Below are 27,297 nucleotides of genomic sequence, written 5' to 3'. Positions count from 1 at the left end.
GCACTCCGTTAACTCCTAAAACCTCTGTCCGCTTCTCTTCGCCACCACCGTTCCTCTGATGAGGCTGTTCTGGCCTATCTTCTTTTTTCTTGGGGCTGGTGTCCTAAGAAGGCCTCCTCCCTTCCCAAACCACACTTCTTTTCTCCTTTCATCCTCAGATAAGATAAACTAAATCAAGTACATTCCTTAATTATCGGGCCAAAGCACTTCTTGATCAAAGAATTTTAAACATCTCAATACAGAAAGAATGCTTTGCTGTTTAGAAATGAAGAGCACCGCCTGACCTCTTCTGCCCTCCGACAATAGAAGCCAGGTCTTTATCAGCCAGAAACTGCTTTCTTCTTCATTCCACAATGTGTTTTGCTTAGAGCCAATTTTAAAATGATCAACAGATGAAAAGTCACATTCTTGAGGGAGAGCAGAAAAGCGGTTTGTACAACAGACTGAAGAAGTGAGCTTTATCTGTATTAAACCCTCAATCTATGTTTGTTGATTTGATGAATCAATGAAGACAAAGCAGATTTCTGTAATAATGAAAAGTTTCTCCTTGTGTCACTGTTATTTTTCCTGCCTTCGCCATAATTTAGCAAGCACGCATACCGCAGCACTGGGCGTCAAGCTCTGGATCAAGGCCACGGCAGACACAGGACAAGACCAGAAGAACCTACTTCAGAATACCTTTTGCATAACCCCATAGTAAGTCCATCCGGTCATAGAACAGAAAGCTATTACACATTTGGGTGGAGGACCAGAGAGGAAAAAAGTGGCACGAATGCATTCTACAGATCCTGTGGAAAACAGAGTGAGTGTCTCTTTCTAAGGAGAATATGGGGGCTCATAGTTTGGTTACTTTGAAAAGTTTCCTCCAGGTTTCATGTGGTGCAGTCGCTGTCAAAGTCACGTTCAAAACAAACAGGAATCTGCCTCTGGAAGCCTTGAAAATTCATGCAGCTCTTTGCTGCTGGCATTTTTAAAGAGCCGGACCAGATACACGGCACCTCACAGAATGCTTCCCAGCTATGCTTCTTGGCCGTAGTTCTTTTCTCTGAAGTTCTTTATTCCTGCACTCTTACTCTGGTGCTTGCCGTGGTCCGTCTCACTTCCTTCTTCACCCCCACACTCCTTTCCCAGCTGTAGCTGCCTCTCAGGCCTCCCCACAGCTGCCAGCTCTGCCAGGATGCTGGAGAACTCTGTTCCCCCCGCAGCCCCTGTTTCTCTTGCTCCTCATAGAAGAGAGTCTGCAGACGCCTCTGGAAAGTGTTGTTCCCTCCCTCTGACTGCTGTGTGAAAAAAGACTGTGGAACATTTCTGGTGAAGAAAATTCTCCTCTTTGTCCTACACACATTCCCGGGTGGAGACAATTCTCTCTGGGACAGCTTGGGTAGCCGGGGGCAGATGGAGCTCAACTTAAAGTAGAAGTGAGGTGGAGGTGAGGGGTGCAGGGGGCTGTATCCCTCCGGGCCAGTCCACTAGGGACAGCTGTGTCAATTAAAATGTGAAACCCCCAATTCACCTATGTTAAGATTTGATCTTGCCACAACTAGAAGGACTCACAACTAAAATATACAACTATGTACTAGGGGGATTTGGGAAGAAAAAGCAGAAAAAAAAAAAAAAAGATTGACAACAGTTGTTAGCTCAGGTGCCAATCTTTAAAAAAAGAAAGATGGGATCTTGTTGAATGGCAACCTAAACAGATCCTGTGTTTTCTCCATGAAGCCAGTGTTAGGACTTCACGTTCAAGTTAGGTCTTCTTGGCTTCCTGCCATTCCCACTCTGACTGCCTTACGGAGTGTCGTCCCCCCCTCACTTGCACCTCAGCCTAGTTGACCCTGGGCCAGTCTGTGTGGCTGTACTCACAGGGTGTTCACACACTTCGGCCCAGTATCTCCACTTCTAGGACTCTATGCCAAAGAAATAATCAGAGACGTAGACAAATATTTATAATTAATACAGATTTACTTATAATAGCGAAAAAATGGGAACAACCTAAACATCCCCAAATCAAGAAATGGCTGACATTTTTTTGATAAGTTACATGATGAAATATTCTATGTCTTTCAGAATTCTGATATCAAAGACTAATGATATAAATGTTTCTAATTTAGTCTTAATCATGAATGAAAATTCTTTTTGAAGAATATATATCAATTTTATGCATGTATATATAGACCCAATGCACACACACACACATACACACATACAATTTGGTTGCCCTTGGGTAGTAGAAATGTAGGTATTTATGTTTCAATTTTATTGTGGACATATGTTTATTTTACAATCATAAGTGAATAAATATTATTGTAAAATAAATGAAAAAAGAAAGTAGTTCTTAGCAGAGTAACTGCTAAAAAAGGAAATTAGAACAATCTAAATGGTTAACAGTATGGAATGGTTAAACAAATGAGGGTGCCTTCATATGTCCATCCCCACTGGGGACCACACCTCCCGCTCTTGGCTCCTGAATGCGTAGGAACGCACCTGGTTACTCCGGCCTGGAATCACCAGCCTGCTCCTCTCTGCCCTCTCATGATCTTTCGCCTGTGATAGTGTGACTATTGACCTCTTACCTGCTTGGCAGGCATTTCTTCCTTGTCTCGAGATCCCTACTCCTCCTGCCACGCAGGAAAGTGGAGCTGGCCCTCCTGCACGCCTTAGATGTGGTCCCCAGACATCAGCTTTGCCAATCAGATGCTTGATCCCCCCCAACCATGGAGGTGGGTTCAGTGTAGACAACCAGTGTCTCTGCTGGTAATTTTCCTCAGGAAAATTACTATCTATTCTTCTGGGATCAAGAGCCATAAAGATGATATAAACTAGAGAGTAATATAACCAGCTTTCCTTCAGGAAAATATCCATATTGTCCATGTTGGAGAGAACGATGCCAGCATAGATGAATGGAGACAAGAGATGACGAATAAGAAAGTCCTAAGGACATTGTTGGAGCCTCTTGATTCAGCTATGAGGGAACTTCTTTTTACTCACCTTGGTTAATAAATTTCTCCCCTTTCTCCCTCCCTACCTCTTTCTCTTTTGTTCTTCTTATCTCTATTTAAATTTTTTTTCTGTTGATTTTTTTCCTCGCTTGTTTGAGAAAGGGCTCTGTCACCTGTAACTGAAGGAGTTCTGACTCAGTTCCCCTCTCTTGGATTTGGCAACCTAGCCTTGGAAGCCACCACTTGACTTTTGCCTGCCAAGCAAGTCTGACTCTTTCTAAAGATACTCTTGACAGAGAGAGCATGGCCTCATACAGGCTTTTTCCCTCTCTTTCTGGACATTTGCTGTCCTTATGGCTAGAAATTTCTTTTCTTCCTACCAGTAAGAGAGTGAGATCAGACATACATCATTTAATATTTTACAGGCACTAAAATTTGTTTTGAAAGCGTTTTTAATGACATGGGAAAATATTTGTAATATATGACCTTAATTATTTTAAGCAAGTAATAGCTAATTATAGAAAAATACTAGAAGGAAATATATCAAAATATTAACAGTGGTCATATCAGCGATAAGATTATGGGTGATTTATATATTACATTTTCTAATTTGATAAATGGACATGCAATTATTTTGTGATTAGAAAATAATGAGTTGTTGAATAAATATATAAATTGTAGTACATTCATCCAAAGGACAATTCTGTAGTCATTAGAAAGAATATTTTCAGGGGCTGGCCCCATGTGCGAGTGGTTAAGTTCATGCACTCTGCCTTGGCGGCCCAGGGTTTCGCCCGTTTGGATCCTGGGCACGCACATGGGACCGCTCATCAGACCACGCTGAGGCAGCATCCCACATGCCACAACTAGAACGACCCACAACTAAAAAATATACAACTATGTACAGGGGGGATTTGGGGAGAAAAAGCAGAAAAAAAAAAAGAAGATTGGCAACCGTTGTTAGCTCAGGTGCCAATCTTTAAAAGAAAAAAAAAGAATGTTTTGAAGATATCTCAGTGACATTGAAAAATGCTCATAGAACAATTGAGAAGGTAGACAAAACTATATATAGCGCTGATCTCAATTGTTCATTATAGATGTGCATCTATATGCATAGACACATAGGAAATGACTAAATAAAGTTTTTAAAAATATTCATAGAAGTTATCTCTGAGTTGTGAGATCACAGTTAATTTTGGTTTTCTTCTTTATATGTGTTCATGTTTTCCAACTTTCAGAATCAGAATTCTTCTTTTATAATTACAATACAGCAGTAAGATGGTACTCTGGTGAAGAAGAGGTTTGAAAAAGCAACTCCTCCTCACTCAGCCCTTCTGCTATAGGATGCTCTGCGCCCTTCCCAGGGCGGGGGCCCATGTGCCCTCTGTCTTTACTGGAGGATGCAGTGGATGGCAGTTGGTTTCTATCCTGGGCAGAGTCTGAGGCCTTGCAAACCTTACACAGGCATGACTGTCTTCTTACAGCCAAGCTTCCCCTGCTTTATCTCCAGCTTTAACTATGCACGCACACACTCACACACACGTTTGTTTATTTACACATAATTAAAGTAGGATTTCTCAGACAGGGAGGAACTAAATCTGGAAATATAGCAAAAGAAAAAGAAATATTTACATGACACATTTTGAATGCGAAGCACAAGTCCTGCACTGTGCTAAGTACTTTACATACATTTTCTCATTTAATCTTTTCAAAATCCCTACGAAAAAAGCATCGTCATTTCCCCTGATTAATAGATTAGCAAAACAAAGTCTTACAGGGCTGGCCCGGTGGCGCAGCGGTTAAGTTCGCACGTTCCACTTCTAGGCGGCCCCGGGTTCGCCAGTTCCGATCCCGGGTGCAGATATGGCACCGCTTGGCAAGCCATGCTGTGGCAGGCATCCCACATATAAAGTAGAGGAAGATGGGGATGGATGTTCGCTCAGGGCCAGTCTTCCTCAGCAAGAAAAGGAGGACTGGCAGCAGTTAGCTCAGGGCTAATCTTTCTCAAAAAAACCAAACAGAGTCTTAGAGAGAGATGAAATAAATTCCCGAATTTGACACAACCAATAAGTGGTAGAAGTGGAATTTGAATCAAGGCAATCTTACTCTAGGGCTGTTAACCAATATATGTATGACAAACTGGTAATGCACGTGTGATTTTTATGACTCTATTGCCATCTTAGTTGAGAATCTGTGAAACTTTTGCAAAGGGTGGAAAGGGAAAAGTTTCAGTTCCTTTTCTTTGTTCATTATCTGATTGTGCACCATTTCTTGATGTTCAACTTACCCGTAATTGATTAGAGCTCAGACTTGAAATACACAGTGTTCAGCAGTTATGTGTGTAGTGTTGATGTTCCTGCTCCTACCAGCTACTGCATTGACCTGTGTAGGAAGAGAAGACAAGGAAGGCTATTCTCTAACGTGATTTCTGTAAATCCCTGGGTACATTTTCCAGCTTCCCCTCACTTTGTTCTGTGTTGCTGGGGTACAAAGCAGTTCAAAGATCACCCTAGTTTCTGTTGGCTAGGGAGCAACACTGAGCTTAAGACTTAGCTGAAAAAGTTATCTCCATTTTGCCAAAATTGTTGCCAGTGTGGTACTACTTTCTGAGACCTCTGATTGGAGCCACCACAGATTTACCCCTTGACTCTTTCATATCCACATAAGTGGGCAAACCTACTCCAAGAAGCAAGGAGGGGCAGTGGGGTCAGTGCGTGGCCAGACAAGGAGCTGTCAGAGAGGTGGGCAGAGAGCCAGAGGCTCCCCCAGTTACACTGCGGGTAGAGAAGAGAAACTCTTGAGAGGATGAGCTGTGCGATGGTGCTAAATGCTGGAGACAGGGTAAGGGGTTAAAAACTGAGAAAAAAGGTTGGATTTGGCAATTTAATAGGCCATTTCTTAAGCAGATTCAGAGGGAGGCAGGAGTGGAATTCAGGCTGCCACATGATGAGTGGGAAGTGAGGAAGTGAGTGAGTCTCAGCAGACTCAGAATTCTGTCTTTTGTAGTGAAGGATAGCTGGGAAGTGTAAGCATGTAACAGAGTTGAGGGAAAATGTGCACACACGTGAGTGTGTATGTGTGTGTGTGTGTAGGAAATGAGAAAGCTGAGCAAGTTTATAAATTGAGCAGGAGGCAACACATCAAGAGAGAAGCGAAGAGGGAAGAAGAAGAACCAGCATCATTAAGAGCTTCCTCCGTTCCAGGCCCTGGGCGAGGGCGTTATGTTGTTTGTTTCATTTAATGCACACACCAACCTTAGGAGGAAAGTGAGGTTCAGAAAAGGTGAGTAACTTGCCTCAGATCACAGTGCTATCACTCTGGCAGATTAATCAGATCTCTCTAACTCTAAAGGCCCGTGAGCACTATGCATGGGAGGGAGGGGGAAGAGGAAAGGATGCTGGGTACAGAGAGGTCCTAGAGGAGGTGATCGGAGCCGGAATGAAAACATGGGTCAGATAGAGAGAGGGACCTATCTGCCCAGAGGCAAAGGAAGATGGAATGAGAAAATGCTGTGAAAGGGATTAGAACTTAATTTCATTTCATTTCCTGGATAAAAATAGCCTAAGTAGCTGGCGTAGGTGTCCAGCTAGGAGAACATTGATGATTCCATTGAGCTTACAGTGACAGAAGCATATCCTCCTCTTTTTAATTCCCTCATTGTGTCTGGTTTGTGATCATTCGTGAAATGATCTCAATCCTCTACCGTGCCCTTGTACGACTGTGCGCTCATATATGATATTCATTTTACCTGGAATTCCCTTCCTTGTGTCTTTGTGAGTATGGAGATGGACACCACTAGTTAACTAGCAAATCAAATGAAATAAACACTGAGACTGAATAAATTCCGCTCAAGAATTTGGTCTCATAATTTTTACCTATTAGGTTGCTGTTAGATAACGTTGGTGGGGTGTGGGAAACAGAAGCCCATTTAGAGCCAGTTCCAGTAGACCCCATCTCTCATCAACAGAGTGATTCGGAAATTGTCTTTCAGAAAATCTGCAAAGTCACATGGTCAGAGCATGTGAAGAAGAAGAGATCTTGACCTGAAATGACTGCAGAACCAAACTTTCTCGTCTCCACGGAACCAAGGGCGCGAAAGGTAACTGGAACTTAAAGATGGACTCTTATCAGAAGCTCTTATCAGAGGGGTCTGTCCTTCAGGAAGATCTGGTGTCCAAATTCCTTTCCCGCCTTACCATAAATGTTTGGAACCTCATTGTAAATGTTTAGAACTTTACCATAAATGTTTAGACCCTTACCATAAATGCTTGGCGCCCACCAGTCAAAACCTGTCCCGCCAGCATTTCCAAGTGCCAGTCTGTTCTCCCTGATCTCTCAAATTTTGCGCCAAATCCTGAATCAGGGAGACAGGTCTGAGGACACCCATCCCCTGTCTCCCTGCAGATGGATCTTGCAGAATAAAGCTGATTTCTTTTCCCAAAAGCTGATGCCATAATAATTGGCTTTTGTTTTTTTGAGGAAGACTAGCCCTGAGCTAACTGCTGCCAATCCTCCTCTTTTTTCTGAGGAAGACTGGCCCTGAGCTAACATCTGTGCCCACCTTCCTCTACTTTTTATATGTGGGACGTCTACCACAGCATGGCTTGCCAACCGGTGCCATGTCTGCACCCGGGATCTGAACTGGCGAACCCCCGGCCGCTGAAGCAGAACGTGCGTGCTTAACTGCTGTGCCACCAGGCCGGCCTCCTAGTTGGCTTTTTAAAATGTGCATTGAGCAAGAAAACCCCAATTTTGTGCAGTAACATAAAGACTTGTAAAAGATGAGCAAGAAATTACAACTGAGCTTTTGTATCATCTAAGCCATTCCAGTTGAAATTTACGACCTAATTTATCTTATATTCTGTTACCATAGTGCTTAGCTTAAATGTGTAACTAAAGAAAATTGAATTCCAGTGCAAATATTAGTTTTTATTGTGCCCTGCAGTGCTGCATGGACGATGCGTGTGTGATAAGTCTCACATTTAGAAGATTCCAGGGGCAGTCCTGAGAGTTAAGGTATTATGGCCTCTATTACTGGTTATTAAGATAACATATTTTCTGTAGATGTGTATCATTTTCTTAAAGAAGTAACTGACTTTACAAATGTTCTTCGGCATAAAAGAAACAGGCTTTTCTGGCTGCTTCAGACAGTCTTCAATTTATGTGGGACACATCATTATTTCCTAAAAAAGAAAACATTTATCTTGAAAGTATAAGCTTCAGGCTCAAAGACAAATGCATGCCCCTCAAATATTTTAATGCCTCATTTGGTTTAAAAAATCAATTCCACAGTAAAGTATGCACTTATAATTCTCAAGACCTTATCTTTATTAAAAAAATAACCCAGCTGGCAAACATCTCCGGTCAGCAGCAGGGTACGTGTTTGGTCGGAGAAGATGGGCCTGACCAAGTCTAAAGGCCAACACTCCCCAGCATCCTCTACAAAAGGGCACAAGCCGTTCTGAGTGGTAAGCCTTCATTACACTTGTGGTATTGTGATTTATAATAAGAAATATGTATTTGGTCTTCGTTCACTTTTCCTGCACAAAGCTCCTAAAACGCTTGGAATTTCCTAAGTGTTGAGAGCAATAAAGGTGTCTTTTGTTAGGTTAATGAGGCGAGCTTTGGAAAGCCTCTGGGTAACTTAAGGGTGGGGGCTGGCTGCCAGGGGAACCAATCTTGATTTGTGTCCCACTCCCTGACCTCTGCGGGCGGGGTGGGGGTGGGGGTGGGGGTGTTGAAGCAGCCAATAGCCAATGATTTAATCAATCATGCCCATGTTGTGGAACCACCATAAAAACCCAAAGGTGGCTCGGAGAGCTTCCAGGTTGATGAACCAGAACTCATCCAGGTGCTGGGCCCCAAAATCTATGAGGACAGAAGCTCCTTCCTTTGAGACCTCGCCCTGTGTATCCCTTCATTGGGCTGTTCATTCATATCCTTTAATATCCTCTATAATAAACTGGTAATCTGGTAAGTCAACTGGTTTCCTGAGTTCTGTGAGCTGCTCTAGCAAATTAATCTAAGCTGAGGAGGGGGTTGTGGGGACCTCTGATTTATACAGAAGTACGGGTAGCAACCTGGACTAGAGATTGGCATCTGAAGTGGGGACAGTCTGGTGGGACTGAGCACTTCACCTGCGGGGTCTGACTCTAGCTCCAGGTAGGCAGCGTCAGAATCGAGTAAAATTTATGGGACACCTGGTCAGTGTCCGAAGAGAAGTGAGTTAATTTCTTGGTGGTGTGGAAAAAACCCACACATCCAAATACTTTTAAGTTTTTTTCTATATTGTATACATTTAAGTCTTAGGAAATCTGGGCGTTTATGGGGCAAACAAAACCCAAACATGTTGTGTTTGCCTTACACAATGCTTGCTACTGATTCTGTCTACCTATGGAATCGATCTCAGTTTGAGTGCCTGTTGGCAAGATGAGCTTTCCAGTTAGGCTGATCCCAGCACTATCTCGTGTCCTACACCTGGCACAATTCGCTCATTGCCGCCGTTATAAAAGGAAGAAAACTATTTCTTCCTGCGGTACTCTCAACACTTCTGACACCACACGTGTAGGCTTTTCTCTAACTTTCTCTAACTAAGCTATTCTCTAATTTTTGGCAGACACGGGCTGCGTGTCCCACAATTTAACCCAGTTCTGACACCAACTCCTCGGAGTCCGTGCAGACCCCACAGGTTAAGGGCTCAGTCCCTCAAGATGCTACTCACTTCAGAAGCCAATCTCAAGCCCCAGGTTGTCACTTGTGCTTCTGACCAGCTGGCTATAAATCGAAGGTTCCCATGATCCCCTCCTCAGGTTTGATAATTTGTGAACTCACAGAACTCAGGAAAGTGCTTTACTGACAATTACAGGTTTATTACAAAAGCTACAACTCAGGAGCAGCCAAACGGAAAAGATGCACAGGGGCAAAGTATGTGGGAAGGGGCACAGAGCTACCACACCCTCTCTGGGCACTCCCCCTTCCAGCACCAACCCAGAGGTTCTCTGAACCCCGCTGCTCAGGGTTTTCATGGTGGAATATGCCATATACAGATGATCCTTAGATCGCGCTGTTCTTTAAAAGGAGCTAGACGGAATTCGGCATAAGAAAACACTGCTACAGCACTTGAGGGCTGCTGCCTTCCTAAACTTCTCTGTGACCATCACCAGAACACCTTCTTTGTCAGAAGCATCGTTGCTTATCATATTTCTTAGCTTACCCCTATAAAAATGTTAAATTCCTACTATTTTAGATTCTCTTCTGTTTATATTATCTTTAGTTTTAATTCTTGGTTTACAAAGTGTGTTAATTTTTCTCAGCTAGCTCCTTTTGATCATTTCAACATGTTTATCTACTTGTTTCAAACTTTTATCTTTCCTGTTTTAATTGTTTAAATGTTTTTCTCAGGTAAAATTCTTTTTAACCTTATCATTCTTGTCTTATTTTCTTCCTCTTTTTCTTTTAAATATATTGATAATTTTTGTCCCTTTGATGTTATAGTTTTCTAATTTTATCTTTTATCTTCTTTTTATATCCTTGGTTTATAAATAGCAAACAAGAAATCTAGTAATGGAGACAGATTCATAAAGTTTTGCTGATGAATTGGTCACAGATGGAGAGGGAAAGAAAGGAATTAGTGTTGAAACCCAGCATTTTAGCCCCAGCAAATGGGTGAAAAAGGGTGTGATTTACTAAGGTGGAAAAACTGAGAGAGGAATATGATGGAAGAGAAAAATTTAAGAGTTTCTTCTCTATCACCACCACCACATAATAAAAGAGAGAGCATTTTAACACTAAAAAGAAAGACATAAGTGCAGATATTTTTAAATGGATACTTTTAGTTTTCTGAAAAATTCACTAGATAGTCTATTTTTTCTTTCTCATTTTGCTGTGATTGCTGAAAACTTCTGGCATTTGGGAATACCTGCTGTCCATAATGGAAAGTTTTATATTTCGGGAAAGCTCACTGTGGTCCCATACAGGGAAGATACTGAAAAAGGCTGAAGACAGAAAGCTCCATTAGAATGGAAGCTGTGGAGGTCGATTACAACCTGGATGAAGTAAGGAAGAAGGATCTACAAATATGTTGACAGGGAAGCTAGTGGTTGAGGAAGTTTTGTGTGGCGTCAGTAACGTAGATCAAGGAAGCCTGCTGAGTGTGAAGCGGTGGAGCCGTGTTTTTTGAAAAGTGATTAATGAGTTAAATATGGTATCTAGTTGTCTTAATAGACATACACAATTTTCTGAGCTTCAGAGGACTGTCCAGACCACATGTTGTCCTTACTTAGTATTATGTTTGATTTAGCGTGGCTCTGGAGAGCGCACCACTCTAAAGATTTAGTTGAAACAAAAGTAATAAAATAGCAGTAATTTGTAAATGTACTAGACACATCTTAAATACATCTTCATCAATGAGGCCATTACTTCCTTAAAAGCAAAAGTGCCTTCTTTTTCGTACAAAGGTAGCCCGTTATTTCGTTGAAAGGAGCCCACGCCCTGGAGACCAGCACTGCCAGTCTCCCACCCTCAGCTTCCTCACCTGCAAAATGGGGCAATGACGTGCAGGTCATAGGATTTCTGAGGCTATTCAATGAAATAGGAGGTGCGTAAAGAAGAAGTGACTTTACACGTGTTGGCTAACCCTATCTTCCTCTCCTTCCTGCTCCAGTGCCCAGGGCTGGTGCATACAGAGGGAACGACCCATGGCCTCGTTCAACGAACGACTGCAAGACGCGGGACTAAAAGAGCTTCTTATTTTGGTACTTATTTCCAAGTTCCAACATTGGACCGCATAACTCCAGCACCCGTAAAGTGGATGGTCAATAAGCTTTTCTTAACTAAAAAAAAAAAACCACACCCTCTAAACTACAAATCCCTGCGGCCTTCTGGAAGCGGACAAGTTGAGCCGGGGCCGGAAATCCGGAAGTCGGGCCGCTCTGCCAATCACGTCGGGAAGCCTACGACGCGGCGCCGGGCCGGCCAATCCCGGGGAAGCTGCCCCGCGCCGCGCGGCGCCGAGCCCGCCTCCGCGCGGACGCTGACGCGGCGTTAGAAGCAGGGCGGCCGTGGGGCGGGGCAGAGGCCTGCTCTCGGCTGCGCGCCCGCTGCGGCCTCCCGCTCCCTCTTTGGCCCGGGCTCCGACCCACGATGGCTCCCAAAGGCGGCTCGAAACAGCAGTCCGAGGAGGACCTGCTCCTGCAGGATTTCAGCCGCAACCTCTCGGCCAAGTCCTCCGCGCTCTTCTTCGGGAACGCCTTCATCGTGTCCGCCATCCCCATCTGTGAGCGCCGGGCGGGCGGGCCTCGGAGGGCCTGAGGCCGGGGCCGGTTCTCGCTCTCCCCGCGCTCGGCGGCGCGGCGCTGCAGGCTCCGTGCTCTCGTCGGGGGGCAGGACGCGGGGCGCAGGGTGGCGGGGCGCCGGGGTGCAGGGGCGGGGCGCGCAGGGTGGCGGGGCGCGGGGGCGCTGGGGAGCAGGGCGCGGCCTCCCGACGGGTCCCCGAGGCCCTCTGGACGGCGCGCAGCCCCGGGCCCGGAGGCGGCCCGAGCCTGGGTTCAGACGCCCCGGGATGAGAGCTCGTGCCGGCACCGTGCGAGGAGCCTGTAGGCTGCTCTCCGTCGGCACCACTGTCGTTCCGAGATTTTGAGCTTTATCGTGGCTCGTTTCGGAGAAACTAACGAATTAGCCGAGAGAAGGTTCGCATTGCCGCGCGCACTGAATGAGGAGTGGAGCGTCGGGCGACCGCTTCACCCTGCTGAGCGTCCTTTTCCTAATCTGATGAGAGGGGTTGGGCCAGCGATCTCCCTTCTTTCAACTTTTCATGTTCTTGTTAGGTCTATTCTCGAATTCTCACTTGGGTGGGAACACTGCAGAATTGGCCAAGGTTGTGTTTAGACCTGGAGGTTCCCGAATTTGCGTCTCCTGTCTCCCCCCGCGCTGCGTCGGGCGGCCGAGTCCAGCTTTAATCCCCTTCGGCCTTATCCCCGCGGCGTGGAGCCCGTGGCCGCCCGCCCGCCGTGGGGTGGCCGCCACGTCAGCGGGTGACCCGTGGCTCGGGCGGCGCTGCGCGCGGGGTGGGACGGCCTGTGTTGAGCCTGATAGTACCGCGATGAACAAAATTTGGTCTGCATCGTGACTTTGTTGAGCCAGAGTTTATAATTTTAGAAGAAGCAGAAATCTCTTCTGGACTAGTAATAGGAAGGTCATGTGTTTCAAGGGTTCTCTACTGAGAAGACCTGACACTAACTCTTCCCTGGCTGTCCCACGTGCGGAGCTCCTCATTCATTGCATTGGGTTCCCTAGCTCGGGCCGTATTTTGCCGGGTTTAGCTATGATTAATTCAGCAGGCCTTTGTAACCGGGTTGTAACATTTTGTTCCTTTTGTACCCCTCGCCCCTTTTATCTTAATTCAGGGTTATATTGGCGAATATGGCACATGGATCTCGTTCAGTCTGCTGTTCTGTATAGTGTGATGACCCTCGTAAGCACTTACTTGGTAGCCTTTGCCTACAAAAATGTGAAATTTGTTCTTAAGCACAAGTAAGTATATTTCTCAAGTGAAAGTATGTTACATGTTGCATTTTTATATTGTACAATATCTTAAAGACCGTTTGTGTGTGTATTGATTTCAGTAAGCATTAATTTGGGAGAGATGTATCTGTATTTTTGGGAGAAGGCACATTGATGCTGTGAAGAATTATGAACTCACTGAAGCAGAGACGGTGCTTCTGACAGTGCTGTGAAGATAGGTTTTGAAGGTGGACTGGAGCGGTTAAGCACTAAGCTTTATCAGAAAACAAACCCACCAAGGAGACTAACATTTCAGAAGCCAAATGCAATTCTTTCAGGAGAGAATTGTTCTGTGGGTCGCCGTGTATCATTTTTGAATGGGAAAGATGTGTTCTGTTTTTATTTTTTATTGAACTCTGATATTTTTAATGCTAATTACATTTTTCTTATAAATGTATGAAAATGTAAAAGATTACCATATTTCTTTTAAGATCATACATGTTATAAATTATATCATTATTTTAACGGTAGCTTTTGGAGAAGAAAAGCCAAGCCTTACAATGATAAATTTATACATTAATTGTAAGCACTGATATGCTCTGGTTTCATAAAGGTTGAAATGTTGGGGGAATGATCTAGACTTAGGCAAAGATGGTGACGTTTGCTATTTGCAAGTGCTGTGGTCCTCGAGGGCAGCAGGTGTAAGCTGGTGCTTAATTGGACACAGAGAAGGAGCCCTTCGGGGCTGCTTTCACACTTGAGTCAGGAGAGCGGGATATTTCTCCCCGTCCTCACTGGAGCCGTCTCGGTGCTATACTTCTTTGGAAGTACGTTCTTAAAGGCTCTTGGAATTTTACTGAGACTCAAAGTAGCATGCTTACTTCACAACTCACCATGGCCTTTTCTTTTCTAAGTGTATTAAAGCCAAATTCTCCCAAGGTTCTGGAGTGCAAGTCGTCTGCCGCCTCCCAGTCTGGCCTCATCCTTCAGAGCTGGGCCTTAGCTCTCCTGACTCAGCCTTTGTACCTGACTTGTGCCCTCCCTCATTTAGGATCGGCTCCCTTCCTTTCCCATTCTGACATGTCTGTTATGTTAAGACTTAGGGATCTTTTCCAGAGAAATCCTAAGTTTGCTGTCCCTATGTTAAGGCTCTTTCTGCTGACAAGGAATAGAAACACACTGAGATGATCTCAGTTAAGGATTTATAGTAAGGAGGCCAGAAATGACCTCAGCACCTGACAGTGGCCTCAGCAGCTTCTCCCCTGCTATTCTGAACCCATAGGAGCTTAGGTTGTTTGTGGCTGCGGTCCTGCTAGACCAGCAGAGTGATCGAGTAGTCTTTGTCATCTTTCTGTTTGGCAGCCCCTCTTCATCAACTGCCACTCCAGGATTCAGCCCATATCCACCTCTGCTGTTCTTGGCTGGCTGTCTTGTGAGGCATGGCCATCCGGGTAGTGAAGCCCTCAGAAGTGGGCATCTTGTGTGACCCATCCTCTCTGATTCCCCTTGGACTCAGTCCCTTTGCGACTTGGTGTTTTTCACTTGTTCTGCATATCATTTTTCATTCACCTTGTTGGAGTAAAAATCATGTTCTTTTTACCTTCTCATTTCTACTTTAGGCTTCTGGAGGGCAACTGTCATGTCTTTTGTTTTATATTCTTTACAACGGTTAATGGTACATTTTGTTCAGTAAAATTTCAATGAACTTACTGACTTAAGAGACTCCCTCAGAGTGGAATTCTTTTTAGTTATAGCTTTGGTTTAGTATTAAATATTGCCACTGACATCGAAACTCCTCCAGATTTGCAAGATGGTTAAGGTTCAAAGACCCAGGGAGATGCTGAGTCTGGGTGGGTGTTGGTAGTGGAGGAAGATGACTTTAGAGTAGACAGTCTGGGGTCAGTCCTGGCGCTGATGCTCTTAAGTGTATGCCTTGGGCATACGTTTTACCTCTCTAGACTGCAGAGCCCTGAGCTGTAAATTGGGGCTAGTAGGGGTACCTCATGGGTGGTGAGGATTAAATATGGTAGTATGTGTGGCCTGTTAAGCATAGTCTGGCACATGGTAAATGCTTTCGAGCAGTGTTGGAGAGGCAGGAGTGCAAGAGCCCTTAGGAACTTTTTTTTTTTAAAAAGATTGGCACCTGAGCTAACAACAGTGGCCAATCTTTTTTTTTTCCTGCTTTATCTGCCCCCCCCCGCCCCCCCCCCGTACATAGTTGTATATCTTAGTTGCAGGTCCTTCTAGTTGTGGCAGGTGGGACGCCGCCTCAGCGTGGCCTGACGAGCGGTGCCATGTCCATGCCCAGGATCCAAACCCTGGGCCGCCACACTGGAGGGCGCGAACTTACCACTCGGCCAGGAGCCAGCCCCAGGAACTTTTTTTAAAGGTTGCATAACTTGCAAGATGTTTGCAAAGATGTTTTTAAAGATATTAAATAGAAACTAAATAGTATTTTTGTTTTTTTTATTCTGAAAAGATTGTGACATACTGATGTGAAAAATAATAGAAGAGATGCTGTTGATTTTGTGGGTTATCTCAGGGCTGAGTGCTGGGCCGCTGCGGTGACCCCTGTGTTGTTTTAGAGCACTCGGCACTGAGGGAGGTTTGTTATCTAAGAGCCCTAAGACGGGGTGGGGGGGGGGGGGTAGGGCTGCTGCTTCCTGAGCTGCAGTAAACCTATAGTGGAGTTGAATATAGAATTTTAGACCTAGAAGAGAAACTAGCTAGATGCCCGGTTCAGTCTCTTCAGGAAGATTTGTCACGTAGACAGATGATTAACTGTTTGTTCCAAAGATGCTTAGAAATAACCAACTCTTGAAAATAGTTAATTCCTGTGTCCCAGCATCCTGACAGTTGAGGCGGCATGTGTGTTTTCCTCTCTTCAGCTTAGGACGATTTCTGCTGTAAACCATGTGTGTTTCTTTTCAATTGGCCTTTCTTAGAAAAAAGGGGTCTCATGTGAAGTTCGAGAGACACTTACTGTGTGCCTGGTCTGCTAGAGAGGTTCAGAGGTGAGTCCTTGCCCTTGAGCAGTACGTTTACATAGTAAAGTGAGTCTGGTGAAGTTGGGTCTCTGGAGGAAGAAGTACATTCTGGTGTCCTGGAGTGTCTGTCTGCCCCTCAGCTGCCTTTTCGTGACGTTTCAGAACTTACTTCCTTTCATCTATTTTTCTTAGACGGACTGATTTTACTCCCTCTGGTTTTCAATTTGTGGAAAAATACATTAGTTGAAGCTGACTAAGGGTTTTCTTTTTAGCAATGTTGATTCTAACTTGGTTCTTGAGTGGGAGAGAGAGATGGAGACACAGCTAAACTAGCCAGAGTTTGTGCTTAATTTGTGTGCCAGAAGCTCACATGGTTGAAGAAAGGTTGAAAACTGTTACCTTGGATGACCTCGGCTTTCTTTTCAGGAATCCTTCCTGATTCCTCCACAGTCCTTGGTACACTGACTGGAAGTAGATGTAGCATAGTAATGGGGGATCAATGAATGGAATGTCAAGTGAACGTATTTCTGTCTCTGTGGTCCACATCTTGTTGCTGTTAATATGTCTCAGTTTTGTGTTGAATGTTTTCATAGTGGGACTGTGTAGGTAATTGTTGTATTTTGCTTGTGAAGATCAGTTATTACTTTTTCTTCTGTATTTATGTATTATGTATTTATGTGTTACGTATTTATGGCTAGTCAGTTTCTCCTATATTATGAAAAATAGACCATGTTGAATTTAAATGTCATAATCTTTGGGAGGCTTTCTGAATTTCATCATAGTTTAGATTTTATCCTCTTTCACTTTTATAACCCCGTCTGATAAAATTCACCTTATAGGTTTTTTGATGAGTATACATTTAATTTTTTTCTTATCTGACTCATCACTGAGGATTCCGATCTGATCTGTTGAATAACACATCCAGCCTTTTGTGACTGATTCTGTAATTATCTTTTGGTGCAACCCTCATACCAGTGGTTCATTTAACCAAAGTGGTGTGGTCAGTCCCTGACTATGTGGTATTACTTCTTTTTAGTGAAATCGTCCTTTGGAGTGGAGTTAAAAGCTTTACCTTAAGATGTTACAGCTGTTAATTCCCTTTGTTTTTTTAAGCCTCATTTTCTCTCCTGTTACTTACTGGAATTGAACTCATATCATTTGCTAGTGCCTTATCAAATTTATTTACCCTATAATTTAACTGTTCAACAAATAAATTTATAGGGTAAAACAATGGAGTTATAATGATTCATAACTAAATTGTGCTAATAGCATTTGACTTTTATTTTCACTTTAAATACCTAAACTTTGGAAAATTCTCCCTCTTGAGCAGAAATCAAAACACATAACTAATCGACTACGTCTTGGAAGTTTCTTGAACTCCCTCTCTTTTGGCTAGTACAGTGTAAAACTTAGAACTTGTTGTCCAGCTTATTTTCTTGAAATATAAAGTATTGTACAGTTGCCAATACAAAATATGAGTACAGAGTGTTTCCGAGAGAGCGAGCATGGTGTTCACTCCTGGAGCGGGTGGAAACTTTTTTCTTTTCCTTCTAGAGTAGCACAGAAGAGGGAGGACGCTGTTTCCAAGGAAGTGACTCGAAAGCTGTCTGAAGCCGATAATCGGAAGATGTCTCGGAAGGAAAAAGACGAAAGGTTTGACTCCTTATTTGAAGTGTTTGTGATAATCAAAAACGGGGATACTGTGTATAAAATAAGCTTTAGATTTCTACTCAGAGAACGTAGATGTTGGAGTTGTCTGAGGTACACGTTAGAATTGTAGACGACGTAGTCATGGGAGCAATAACCACTGACTTTTTGAGTGTTTCTTACTATCAAATACTTTTCTCTGTGCTGAGCACAGTTTGTTCTTTCCTCTGAAGAGCTCTGTGAGGTAGGTTCTCTTGGTTCTCCATTTTACACCTGAGGGAACTGAGGTGCAAGGGCTCAGGGACTTGCCCTCCGCCAGCGGTTAGCGGGTGGAAAGCCTGCAGTGAGAACGGGCCGGCAGGCGGGCGGGTGGAGAGCTTGTGCTTGTGACCACTTTGCTGGAATCGAGAGGCCTGCAGAGCCTCGTCCAGTGCTGCCTCTGCCGCTCGATAGCTGTGTGACCTTGAATGTCTCACCTGACCTCTCTGGGTCTGAAGAGTTGAGTGTTGTGTGTTAGCGTTCTTAGGTGGTGGTATTTCTGTTGCTGAGCTTCCCCAGGGACATCCAGTTTTTGGTTATCTGCATTGGTTGGGAAAAAGAAGAGAACTGGGTTTGTCTCCTGTCGCCTGATTCTGTGCCGCATTTGTTAGTCCCCACCCCAGTTTTTCCTGCCAACTGCTCTTAGAAGGCTTAATAAAGAGCGTAACGTCTGAGTAGCAGCAGCCTCTGAGTGATGGAGTCAGCTTGGGCTTAAGAGTTGCCAGATGGTTCAGTAGAGTCATGTGTCGAGGTTGTTTTCATGGATCTTAAGTTGTAGTATCTACAGGGTGCTTTGTGAAATGAAATTTTTTCCCCACTTTGCTCCATAAAGGCTTTGTGGGGACTTGTAGTATTCAAGTGCACATAAAACAAAACAGTACAATTTTAAAAGATCAGAAACTGTTTGAAAAGTAAGAAAATGTGGGTGAACAAGGACCTCGGGGTTAGTTATAGCAGATGGGCACTGAACTTAGCTCGAGCCTGCTAGTGTCGGGGGAAGCATCTGAGGCCTTACAGCTTTCCTGATCTCATGGGAGGCCGCATGCGAGTCCTGAAAAGAAACTTTCTCGGCACTGAATCTTGGAAGGACTTTACCACGTGCATCCTTAATTAAGGGACACTGGGTAACTTAATGAACAATGTCTTCTACGGTGGTTTTGGAAAGGCACCAAAACATTTTTGAAATGGTTTCTCCCATGGATTCTTTATAAAACTGAAGGCATAATATTAAGATCATGACAATGAAGGCCCTTCTTCAGGGAACAGCTAGAATGTGGTTTGGGTGCATAGCTTTCTGATTGCAACTATTTGCATAGGGATAGAGGTTAGAGAATCTAGAAAACTTTAAAAAAAAATTTTATATTGAGGTGCTGGCCCCGTGGCCGAGTGGTTAAGTTCGCGCGCTCCGCTGCAGGCCGCCCAGTGTTTTGTTCGTTCAAATCCTGGGCGCGGACATGGCACTGCTCATCAAACCACGCTGAGGCGGCATCCCACATGCCATAACTAACAGGACCTACAACGAAGAATATACAACTATGTACTGGGGGGCTTTGGGGAGAAAAAGGAAAAAAATAAAGTCTTTAAAAAAAATTTTATATTGATCGATAATATTTATGAAAACACTGGTTCTTAAACTGGAGTGCCATCATAGTTACCCAGTTTCAAAATGCTTGTTATAGCTCCTACAGGTTTCAGGTGATTAGTTAGATCAGAGGTGGCAAATGAGTCTCGTCTGCCCACTGCAGACTCACTTGATTTGGTCTGGCACGTGTTCTGGATCCTGGGACCTGTATCAGAATCTTTCTCAGTGTGGCGTTCAAGTAGTCACTGCTAGTGGATTGGAGTTGGAATGGGAAATGAAACCTCTTTGTTATTCGCTAGACCAGATATTTCTTTTTTTTTTTGAGGAAGATTAACCCTGAGCTAACTACTGCTGGTCTTCCTCTTTTTTACTGAGGAAGCCTGGCCCTGAGCTAACATCAGTGTCCATCTACCTCTACTTTTTTTTTATATGTGGGACGCCTGCCACAGCATGGCATGCCAAGCGGTGCCGTGTCCGCACCCGGGATCCGAACTGGTGAACCCCGGGCCCCCGAGAAGTGAAACGTGCGAACTTAACCGCTCCGCCACCGGGGCTGGCCCCAAGACCAGATATTTCAAAGTAGGATGAAGCAGAGGTTTCATTGACACATAAAGTTCAGAGTGTCAGAATATTATAAAATTTCTATTCCTGTCAGCAGTAGAAATTTGTGCTGTCAGTATTTTTCTTTCAAAAAGCCACACTGGCTGTACTCAGGATTCACTCTGATGACTGGGACCAAGACTCCCATGAAGATCTAGTATTTTTCTCCCTCAAAGGATGAGTTGCTTCTAGGAGATGTGATTTAAGAGAATGCTTATGAGCACCTCTTTGCCTGGGTGTGTCTCTCTCAATCTCCGTCTCCAGTTATTTGGAATATGCACTCCGTGCCACTTTGAGACTGCTTTGCCATCCATCCAAGGATGGAAGTTAGCAGAGGAGAATCAGAGATTCATTAACGCTTGTCCCGAGGTGTGAGTGTTACTTCTCCTTCACTTGCTGACTGTCATTTAACATTATGTGATTGTAACAGTTGAGTTTGGTCTCAACTTTTCTCTTGTTGTAGGAAGTGCTCCTTCGAAAAATGGCTCCTTTGGAAGTGCTCTCCCAAACTAGGTTTCCTACCGGTGAGGCTTTCGCGGAACCATTGCTGATGAGGGCATTTGGGGGTCCTAAATGTTTTCAAAATGCACCAGGATATAGGTGGACTAGAAAAAGTTCCAAAAGCTGTCAGCCAGTCCTGATTGTTTATACACTGACACAAACACGTGGTCATATTGGAAGCTGGCGTAACCTAAAGGATTGAGCCGCTTCTTTCGTCAAAACTGTTTTGAAGTTGGCTCTGATTCAGGGCATGACAGGGAGTTAGGGAGAAGCACTGTGATGGGGGTGGGGTAATTTAAGCATCCTTAGTAAAGGCATGCTAGTAGCCTATTAAGGAACCTGTCTTGACTGGGTCTTGTGCCAGAGTCTTAAAAACAGAGATTCTGGAATTGTTCTGAGTGTTTTCCAGCATTAAACTATGTTGGGACTATGCTTATTTCTGAGCTGTTGTTGTCTTTTGATTGACACCAGTGTTGGAATAGTATAATGTATTTCCTCCGATTCAAAGTCATGTATGTTTTTTAAATTTACCTTTAAGCTTCTCTGAAATCAGAAGCTGTTTTATAGTTGATGGTTGCATTTAATGTAATATCCTTCATTTCTCCAAAACTTAAAGTAAATCGAAGATTTATTAAGTTGATGGTATCCATAGAATCAAGGAAATATGGTATATGTATTAAAGACCACAAGTTCTTATGATGGAGATAAGGTCCTGATACCCTTCATTTAGCTCCTTGATAGCCAAGTTTGTTGACTTTGGATTAGAATATTTGTTGAATAAAACCTGGCATTTACAAATGACATTAGCTTTAGGATTAGTGCTGTCTTTAGGATTGGTGAAAGGTATCACCTGGCCCCAGAGTAGTGTACCTTTTGAGGGAACAAAGCATCTATGGCAGTGACTTTCAGCCTTGTTGATAATGACATGTAGTAAAAAATAATTTTACCTTTGAACAAATATACTCATAGATAGACACTTGCAAATGTGTCCCAAAACAGTAATTACCCTACTGTGTGATGCACTTGATATTTTCCTATTTAATTTCTTAAAAAAAATGCTAGTCTTGGGGCCGGCCCGTTGGTGCAGCAGTTAAGTGCGCACATTCCACTTCTCGGCGGCCTGGGGTTTGCCATTTGGATCCTGAGTGTGGACATGGCGTAGCTTGGCACGCCATGCTGTGGTAGACGTCCCACATATAAAGTAGAGGAGATGGGCACGGGTGTTCGCTCAGGGCCAGGCTTCCTCAGCAAAAAGCGGAGGACTGGCAGTAGTTAGTTCAGGGCTAAGCTTCCTTAAAAAAAATAAATGAGATAAATAAATAAATGGATTTTACAGAAGTTAGAAAATCCTCCTGATGATCAAGCAGATTCTTTGTTTGAATTAAGATGGCTAGAGATAGTTGCAGCCAGGTCTGCTTCTGCGAGACCACACTCGGTTTTTCTCCTTGGGCTTGTCTAAGGTGTAGGATTGAGGACTGGGTCTGTAGGCTCTAGAGGCTCAAGCCAGCAGCCCAGGGAAGCTCTCTCAGGCTGCTGATCATCGAGTTTGTTTTAGGTGAGGACGTAGAGAAAGATGCCTGTTTTAGCTGCTGACGAAACGAAGCCAATTGCAGTTAATCAGTCCTTCCTCCAAAGCTCTCGCTGCCTGGGAAAAGGGAACATACCCAGAAACTGTTTTCCTCAGCATCAAAGAGTGAAATAGCATTGTCAGCAGTAAAAAGGGGACCGTTCTGATTAAGTTGAATATTAAAAAACATATTGTGTGGGGCCGGCCCCGTGGTGTAGTGCTTCAGTTCGGCACGTTCTGCTTTGGCAGCCTGGGTTTGTTTCCCGGGCGGGGACCTACCCCACTCGTCAGTTATGCCGCGACAGCGACCCACATACAAAATAGAGGAGGATTGGCACAGATGTTAGCTCAGGGCGAGTCTTCCTTGAGCAGAAAAAGTGGAAGATTGGCAACAGATGTTAGCCTAGGGCCACTCTTCCTCAACAGCAACAACAAAAAACACGCACATTGTGCCCAGCGCACTTAAGGAAAAACTTATTTTATAATGAGCTAGAGCCATTGTGGTATTGAAAATTTTTACTACATGTTTATGAACCCGATTAACTTGTTTCTGTGTCTGCAGAATCCTGTGGAAGAAGAATGAAGTTGCTGATTATGAAGCTACAACCTTTTCCATCTTCTATAACAACACCCTCTTCCTGGTCTTGGTCATTGTTGCTTCCTTCTTTATCTTGAAGAACTTCAACCCCACAGTGTATCCTTTGAAAGTTGGTATCTTTTTTAGAAGTCTGGAAACAGTAGTTCATTTGGTTTTGATTCGTCTGAGTATTTTAGTGGAAAGAAAAACTTCATGGGGAGTCAGTCCATTAAATAGCACTGTGACCCTTAGGCAGGTTTCTGGACATTTAAAATAAGGGCTTTTAGTTTGATTTAAAGTTCTTTTAAGTTTATAAATTATGACTTCATGATAAATACCAAGTATTACAAAGCAGTCTTACATACATGATTATATATACCTGCATCTGTAAAAAGAGTTGCAAGGAGTGAAAGCAGACTTGTCTGCTTGGGTAGCTGCGGGCGCAAGTCCACGTGTCTGCTGATGCTTGGCGCTTTGGGGTTGGGTGGATAGCCGGTGTAGTTAGAGGCACATTTGGTCATGTCTGTGCTCACTGTCAGGCTGCTCTTAGTTGAGCTTTGGGGCAAGAATCAGTCTTCTCTTGTTAAGGTAATTTATTCAAGGTGTTATCCAGGGATGGGAGGCAAACTTTTAACAGTTGGAGGTTCTGCTGTAGTTATATATCAGACACCCTTTGGCTTGTGTCTTCTGTGAATGCTGTTGGCCCCACGGTCTGAGAGGAGCTGAGGGCTATCGGCCCCTCCCCACTGCCCCAGGCCAGCTGTAGCCAAAACACTGAGACAGGGAGACTTAGTTCTCCTTTGCCCCTGGGGGGAAAACAAGTCTCTTCTTCTTCCCCGTGTTCTTTGATCAGCTCCACTCCTGAAGGTTAAATAGAGTTCAGATGTTTGCTTTGTCGTCATGTGTTCTAGGTTTCTGTCTCAAGTGGATTTTTTTGAATTGGAGCACATTTCCGGTGAATGTTCTTCCTTCTTTGTAGTCTTCTGGCTTGTCACTTGTGTCTGCAGACAATGAGACTGCACGTCACTGTCCTGCAGTGTGTCAGGAGGGAAGCACTGCAGTCCAAAGTGATGGGCTCTATTTGTTTTGTTGAGAAGCGAATTTGGGGTTCTTAATTTCTCCTTAACATTAAATTCTTACAGGAACTACATTTTATCCATAAGTGCTTCATCAGGCCTCATCGCCCTCCTGTCTACTGGCTCCAAGTAGACCGTGTCAGCGTTGCCCCCGGCGTTGTGTCTCTGGGTGGCCTGTGGGCCGTGGAAAAGTAGCAGGTGGCCAGCGTGGGGGACACACACGATGTTTTATAGTCTGGAGGTTGAGGGTTTGAAAAACCAACAAAATGTAATTCAGTATTTGTTTATTGGCTCTATTTTGACAGATTGTTGAAATTAAATGAAAGGGAAACTCAGAGTACCAGGACATTTATTAAAAGACAAAAATTCTCTCTCAATGTACTATAATCACAAGAGGAGAAAATAACTTGTTTCTTTAATCTGTCAGAGGTCACAGTAACCTGGAGTGAGCTGTTATTATTTATAATAGTAGCAAGAAGTTAAAAACTGGTTCTGTATGTTCCAAGCACAATATTACAACTTTTTTGAACCATAAATATCAGAATGAATTTTTTCCCCTTGGGATTGAACAGAAGCCTCATGTTTACAAGTCTCTGAACTGTGATTTGAAATAACTGAATCCAAGTTAAAAACATGGTTTCTCCAACTTGGGGAAGAAAAACTTGTGGAAAAGTTCTTTTTTTTTAAAGAAGAAAGGCAGCCAGGGTAATAACCTAAAAATAGCGTGCACACACGAGAGTTGTCCTGTGGGTTAAAGCACACAGTGTTCAGCGGTGGGGCTCTGGCCTGGTAGCCAGGGAGGTCAGCGTGACCCTGCTGTGTTGGTTTGCCCTGTTAAGAGGCTGGAGCCATTGTTTTCCCTGAGCAGAGTCTCACACCACTGGAGGAATGTTGAGTAAGAGAGAGAACCACTTTCCTGAATATCGACCTGTCAAAGACCGAAGTAAATTTTGTTCCAGAATTCTAAGAACACTTTAAGGAGTTACAGTGGTTTTAGTGCTTGTTAGCGTTTTTCCATTAGGACTTTTAGTAAATTTGACCCTTTGGTCCACAGGTCCTCATAGATTGTGGGACCCTCTTCAGCCCTTGAGGGTCCAGCCAAGAGTGGTCTCTTGCATTTTTTAACGAATGTATGTACAGATACTATCGTTTTCTGTGTGTGCCACGATTTAAGAAAGTTGGGAAGGCTCTTCTTGAACCTGTATCCACTTAAAAGGTTATGGAATCACAGGTGACAGTCGGTTTCACATTCCTGTTAACTTTTGACCACATCTAGTAATTTCCTACAAGCAGTACGTCAAAGGAAATAGCACATTACTAATGCCTAATCTTAACTTTAATCTTTGGTTTCCCCTTCTAAATTTAAGATGGATGTTGCAAATAATATTCGCTGTTTTACTTAAAAGTTTATAGAAAGGCATTCGTCAAGAGTTCATCTTCCACTTGCATGCTGTTGCATGTTCTGTAAGGCCACATCCACGAACTTGGAAGGAAGAGGGGGCAGGAGTACATTGCAGAGCGACCCGGATGGCCTCCGGTTGAGCGCTCTCTCTCAGCTCCTGGAGGTTGGCGGTTCCTCCTTCGGTGCGTTAGCCATTTGCCGTCACTAGTGGCCCGGAGTGAGCGGGGAGTCAGCAGAGATGTGCTGAAGGGTGGTCTCACACGTGAGAGCTTTTTAGTTATTTTAACTTTTTTTCCTGTCACTAAATAATGAGGTCAGTAGTTTGATGGTGGCATGGGGTTTGTGTACCAAATGCATTTGCTTACTTGACAAAATGACTCTGACAAACCATCAGTGTTGACTGTTTGTTACCAGAGCTGGGCCAAGTTGGGAAGTACCTTTTTAAATAGCTGGTAGAAACATTGTCGCTAGATGGCAGTGCCTGTATGGATGGGGGAAGTTGCCGCCATTCTCTAATGCAGTGTAGCTGAGACGGGGTGGTGAGATGGGGCATCAGCTTAATACTCTTCAAAGAATTTCTTTTGATTTAATAAATTGAATAGTTTGTAGAAAAGCAAGTAAGCAAAATGGGGTTTTGGTCCTGAATTTTTCCTATAGCACTTTTTGTTTTTAATCCTGATAATGGTTTTTGGCTTTCTGTGCCCTGTAAGTGTTAAAGCGTATTCTCACAGTCCACAGTCTCGATGACAGATATACTGCACCGGGACTTAGGCTCAGGACATGCAGAAGAGCGGAACGGCAGCGTGGCACGTGGAATTAGGATGTGCTGAATCTGGTTCAGGGAAGAAAAACCTGCTGTGGTAGAATTTTTATCCTAAAAAGACGCTGCTGTTATCTAACACCTTACGGTAAAGGGGTTCTGCTACAATTGAGGTGCAAAGTGGTTAAATTCCTATTTTTTCACACTCCTGTGATAAGTGGAGGCTTAAAGGGTTGGAACATTTACATTTCCCTATTTTTAGTTTCCTCATTTACAACTGAACAAAACTTAATAAAAATCTCCGATTAAAATTAGCCAGTAAAAATTTACTGGTAGTCCTATTTGGTGTATTATTCTATCATGGAAAGAGTAATTTGAAACAAGGTTTGAAGTTAACTGAAATATGGAGGTTGGATTCATACCCAAAATTCTTGTGGAAGGTCTTATTAAGTATCATTAAACTTTGATTTTTTAAATTTATATTTTCCCTACACTTCTTTATAAGAACCACGTGAATAAGTACATCATCTTTATTACATTATTTCACATTAACCTGATTTTGATTTCCCACACACATGGAAGTGCATTTTGTGGTTACTGATGGGCCGTGTGGCAGTGACGGGGTCGTGTGGTTATACTACAGAGCAGACCATCGGGCCTCTGCCGGTATGTGCCTGCTGTGCCCTCCTGCCCACCCATGTCTGTTTTCAGTGTCGTGCCCATCGCTGCTGCTTCTGGAGACACGAAGGGAGGGGAGACAGACAAGACCACCGCGAGAACCAGTCTGCAGACAGATGTGTTTGGGCTGTAAGAGGTCATCTCTCACCCCCGTGGACTTCCAAGCAGGGCAGTTAGTTGAAGATGAGGAGGGCGTTTTGAGTGGTTGGTTTAGATTTTCATAGAGATGTCACTGGCCTTAATGAGCTTTCATTGCATCTCTGATCTTTGCCTCTTAACTGATCCTGAATTTGGATTCATGCCCAAACTTTTTTTTTTTTTTTTATTAATGTTATGATAGATTACAACCTTGTGAGATTTCAGTTGTACATTTTTGTTAGTCATGTTGTGGGTACACCACTTCCCCCTTTGTGCCCTCCCCCCACCCCCCCTTTTCCCTGGAAAC

The 27,297-nt window shown here is 43.8% G+C and overlaps 1 protein-coding gene across 3 annotated transcripts in view; it reads left to right on the top strand.

Moving 5' to 3' along the window:
• SSR3 (signal sequence receptor subunit 3) overlaps positions 1–26,654 on the top strand; it is a 38,813-nt gene extending 12,159 nt beyond the window's left edge. The window contains exons 3-10 of one of the 3 annotated variants that reach the window (XM_070242357.1): positions 588–696; positions 6,928–7,035; positions 7,882–7,952; positions 11,599–12,210; positions 13,340–13,466; positions 17,978–18,076; positions 22,922–23,053; positions 24,079–26,654. In XM_070242357.1, the coding sequence (XP_070098458.1) occupies positions 12,078–12,210; positions 13,340–13,466; positions 17,978–18,076; positions 22,922–23,053; positions 24,079–24,145 (558 nt within the window). In that variant the 5' untranslated portion in view covers positions 588–696; positions 6,928–7,035; positions 7,882–7,952; positions 11,599–12,077 and the 3' untranslated portion in view covers positions 24,146–26,654. Of the gene's footprint in view, positions 1–587; positions 697–6,927; positions 7,036–7,881; positions 7,953–11,598; positions 12,211–13,339; positions 13,467–17,977; positions 18,077–22,921; positions 23,054–24,078 lie in introns of those variants that run through there. The other 2 variants (XM_070242358.1, NM_001309293.2) reach the window with 2 other exon arrangements.
• Positions 26,655–27,297: the final 643 nt, after the last annotated feature.

This window comes from Equus caballus, chromosome 19, assembly GCF_041296265.1.
Source record: "Equus caballus isolate H_3958 breed thoroughbred chromosome 19, TB-T2T, whole genome shotgun sequence".
Taxonomy (NCBI): domain Eukaryota; kingdom Metazoa; phylum Chordata; class Mammalia; order Perissodactyla; family Equidae; genus Equus; species Equus caballus.
Note: the sequence above shows the minus strand (reverse complement) of the source record. Positions and strands in the feature narration are given on the sequence as shown.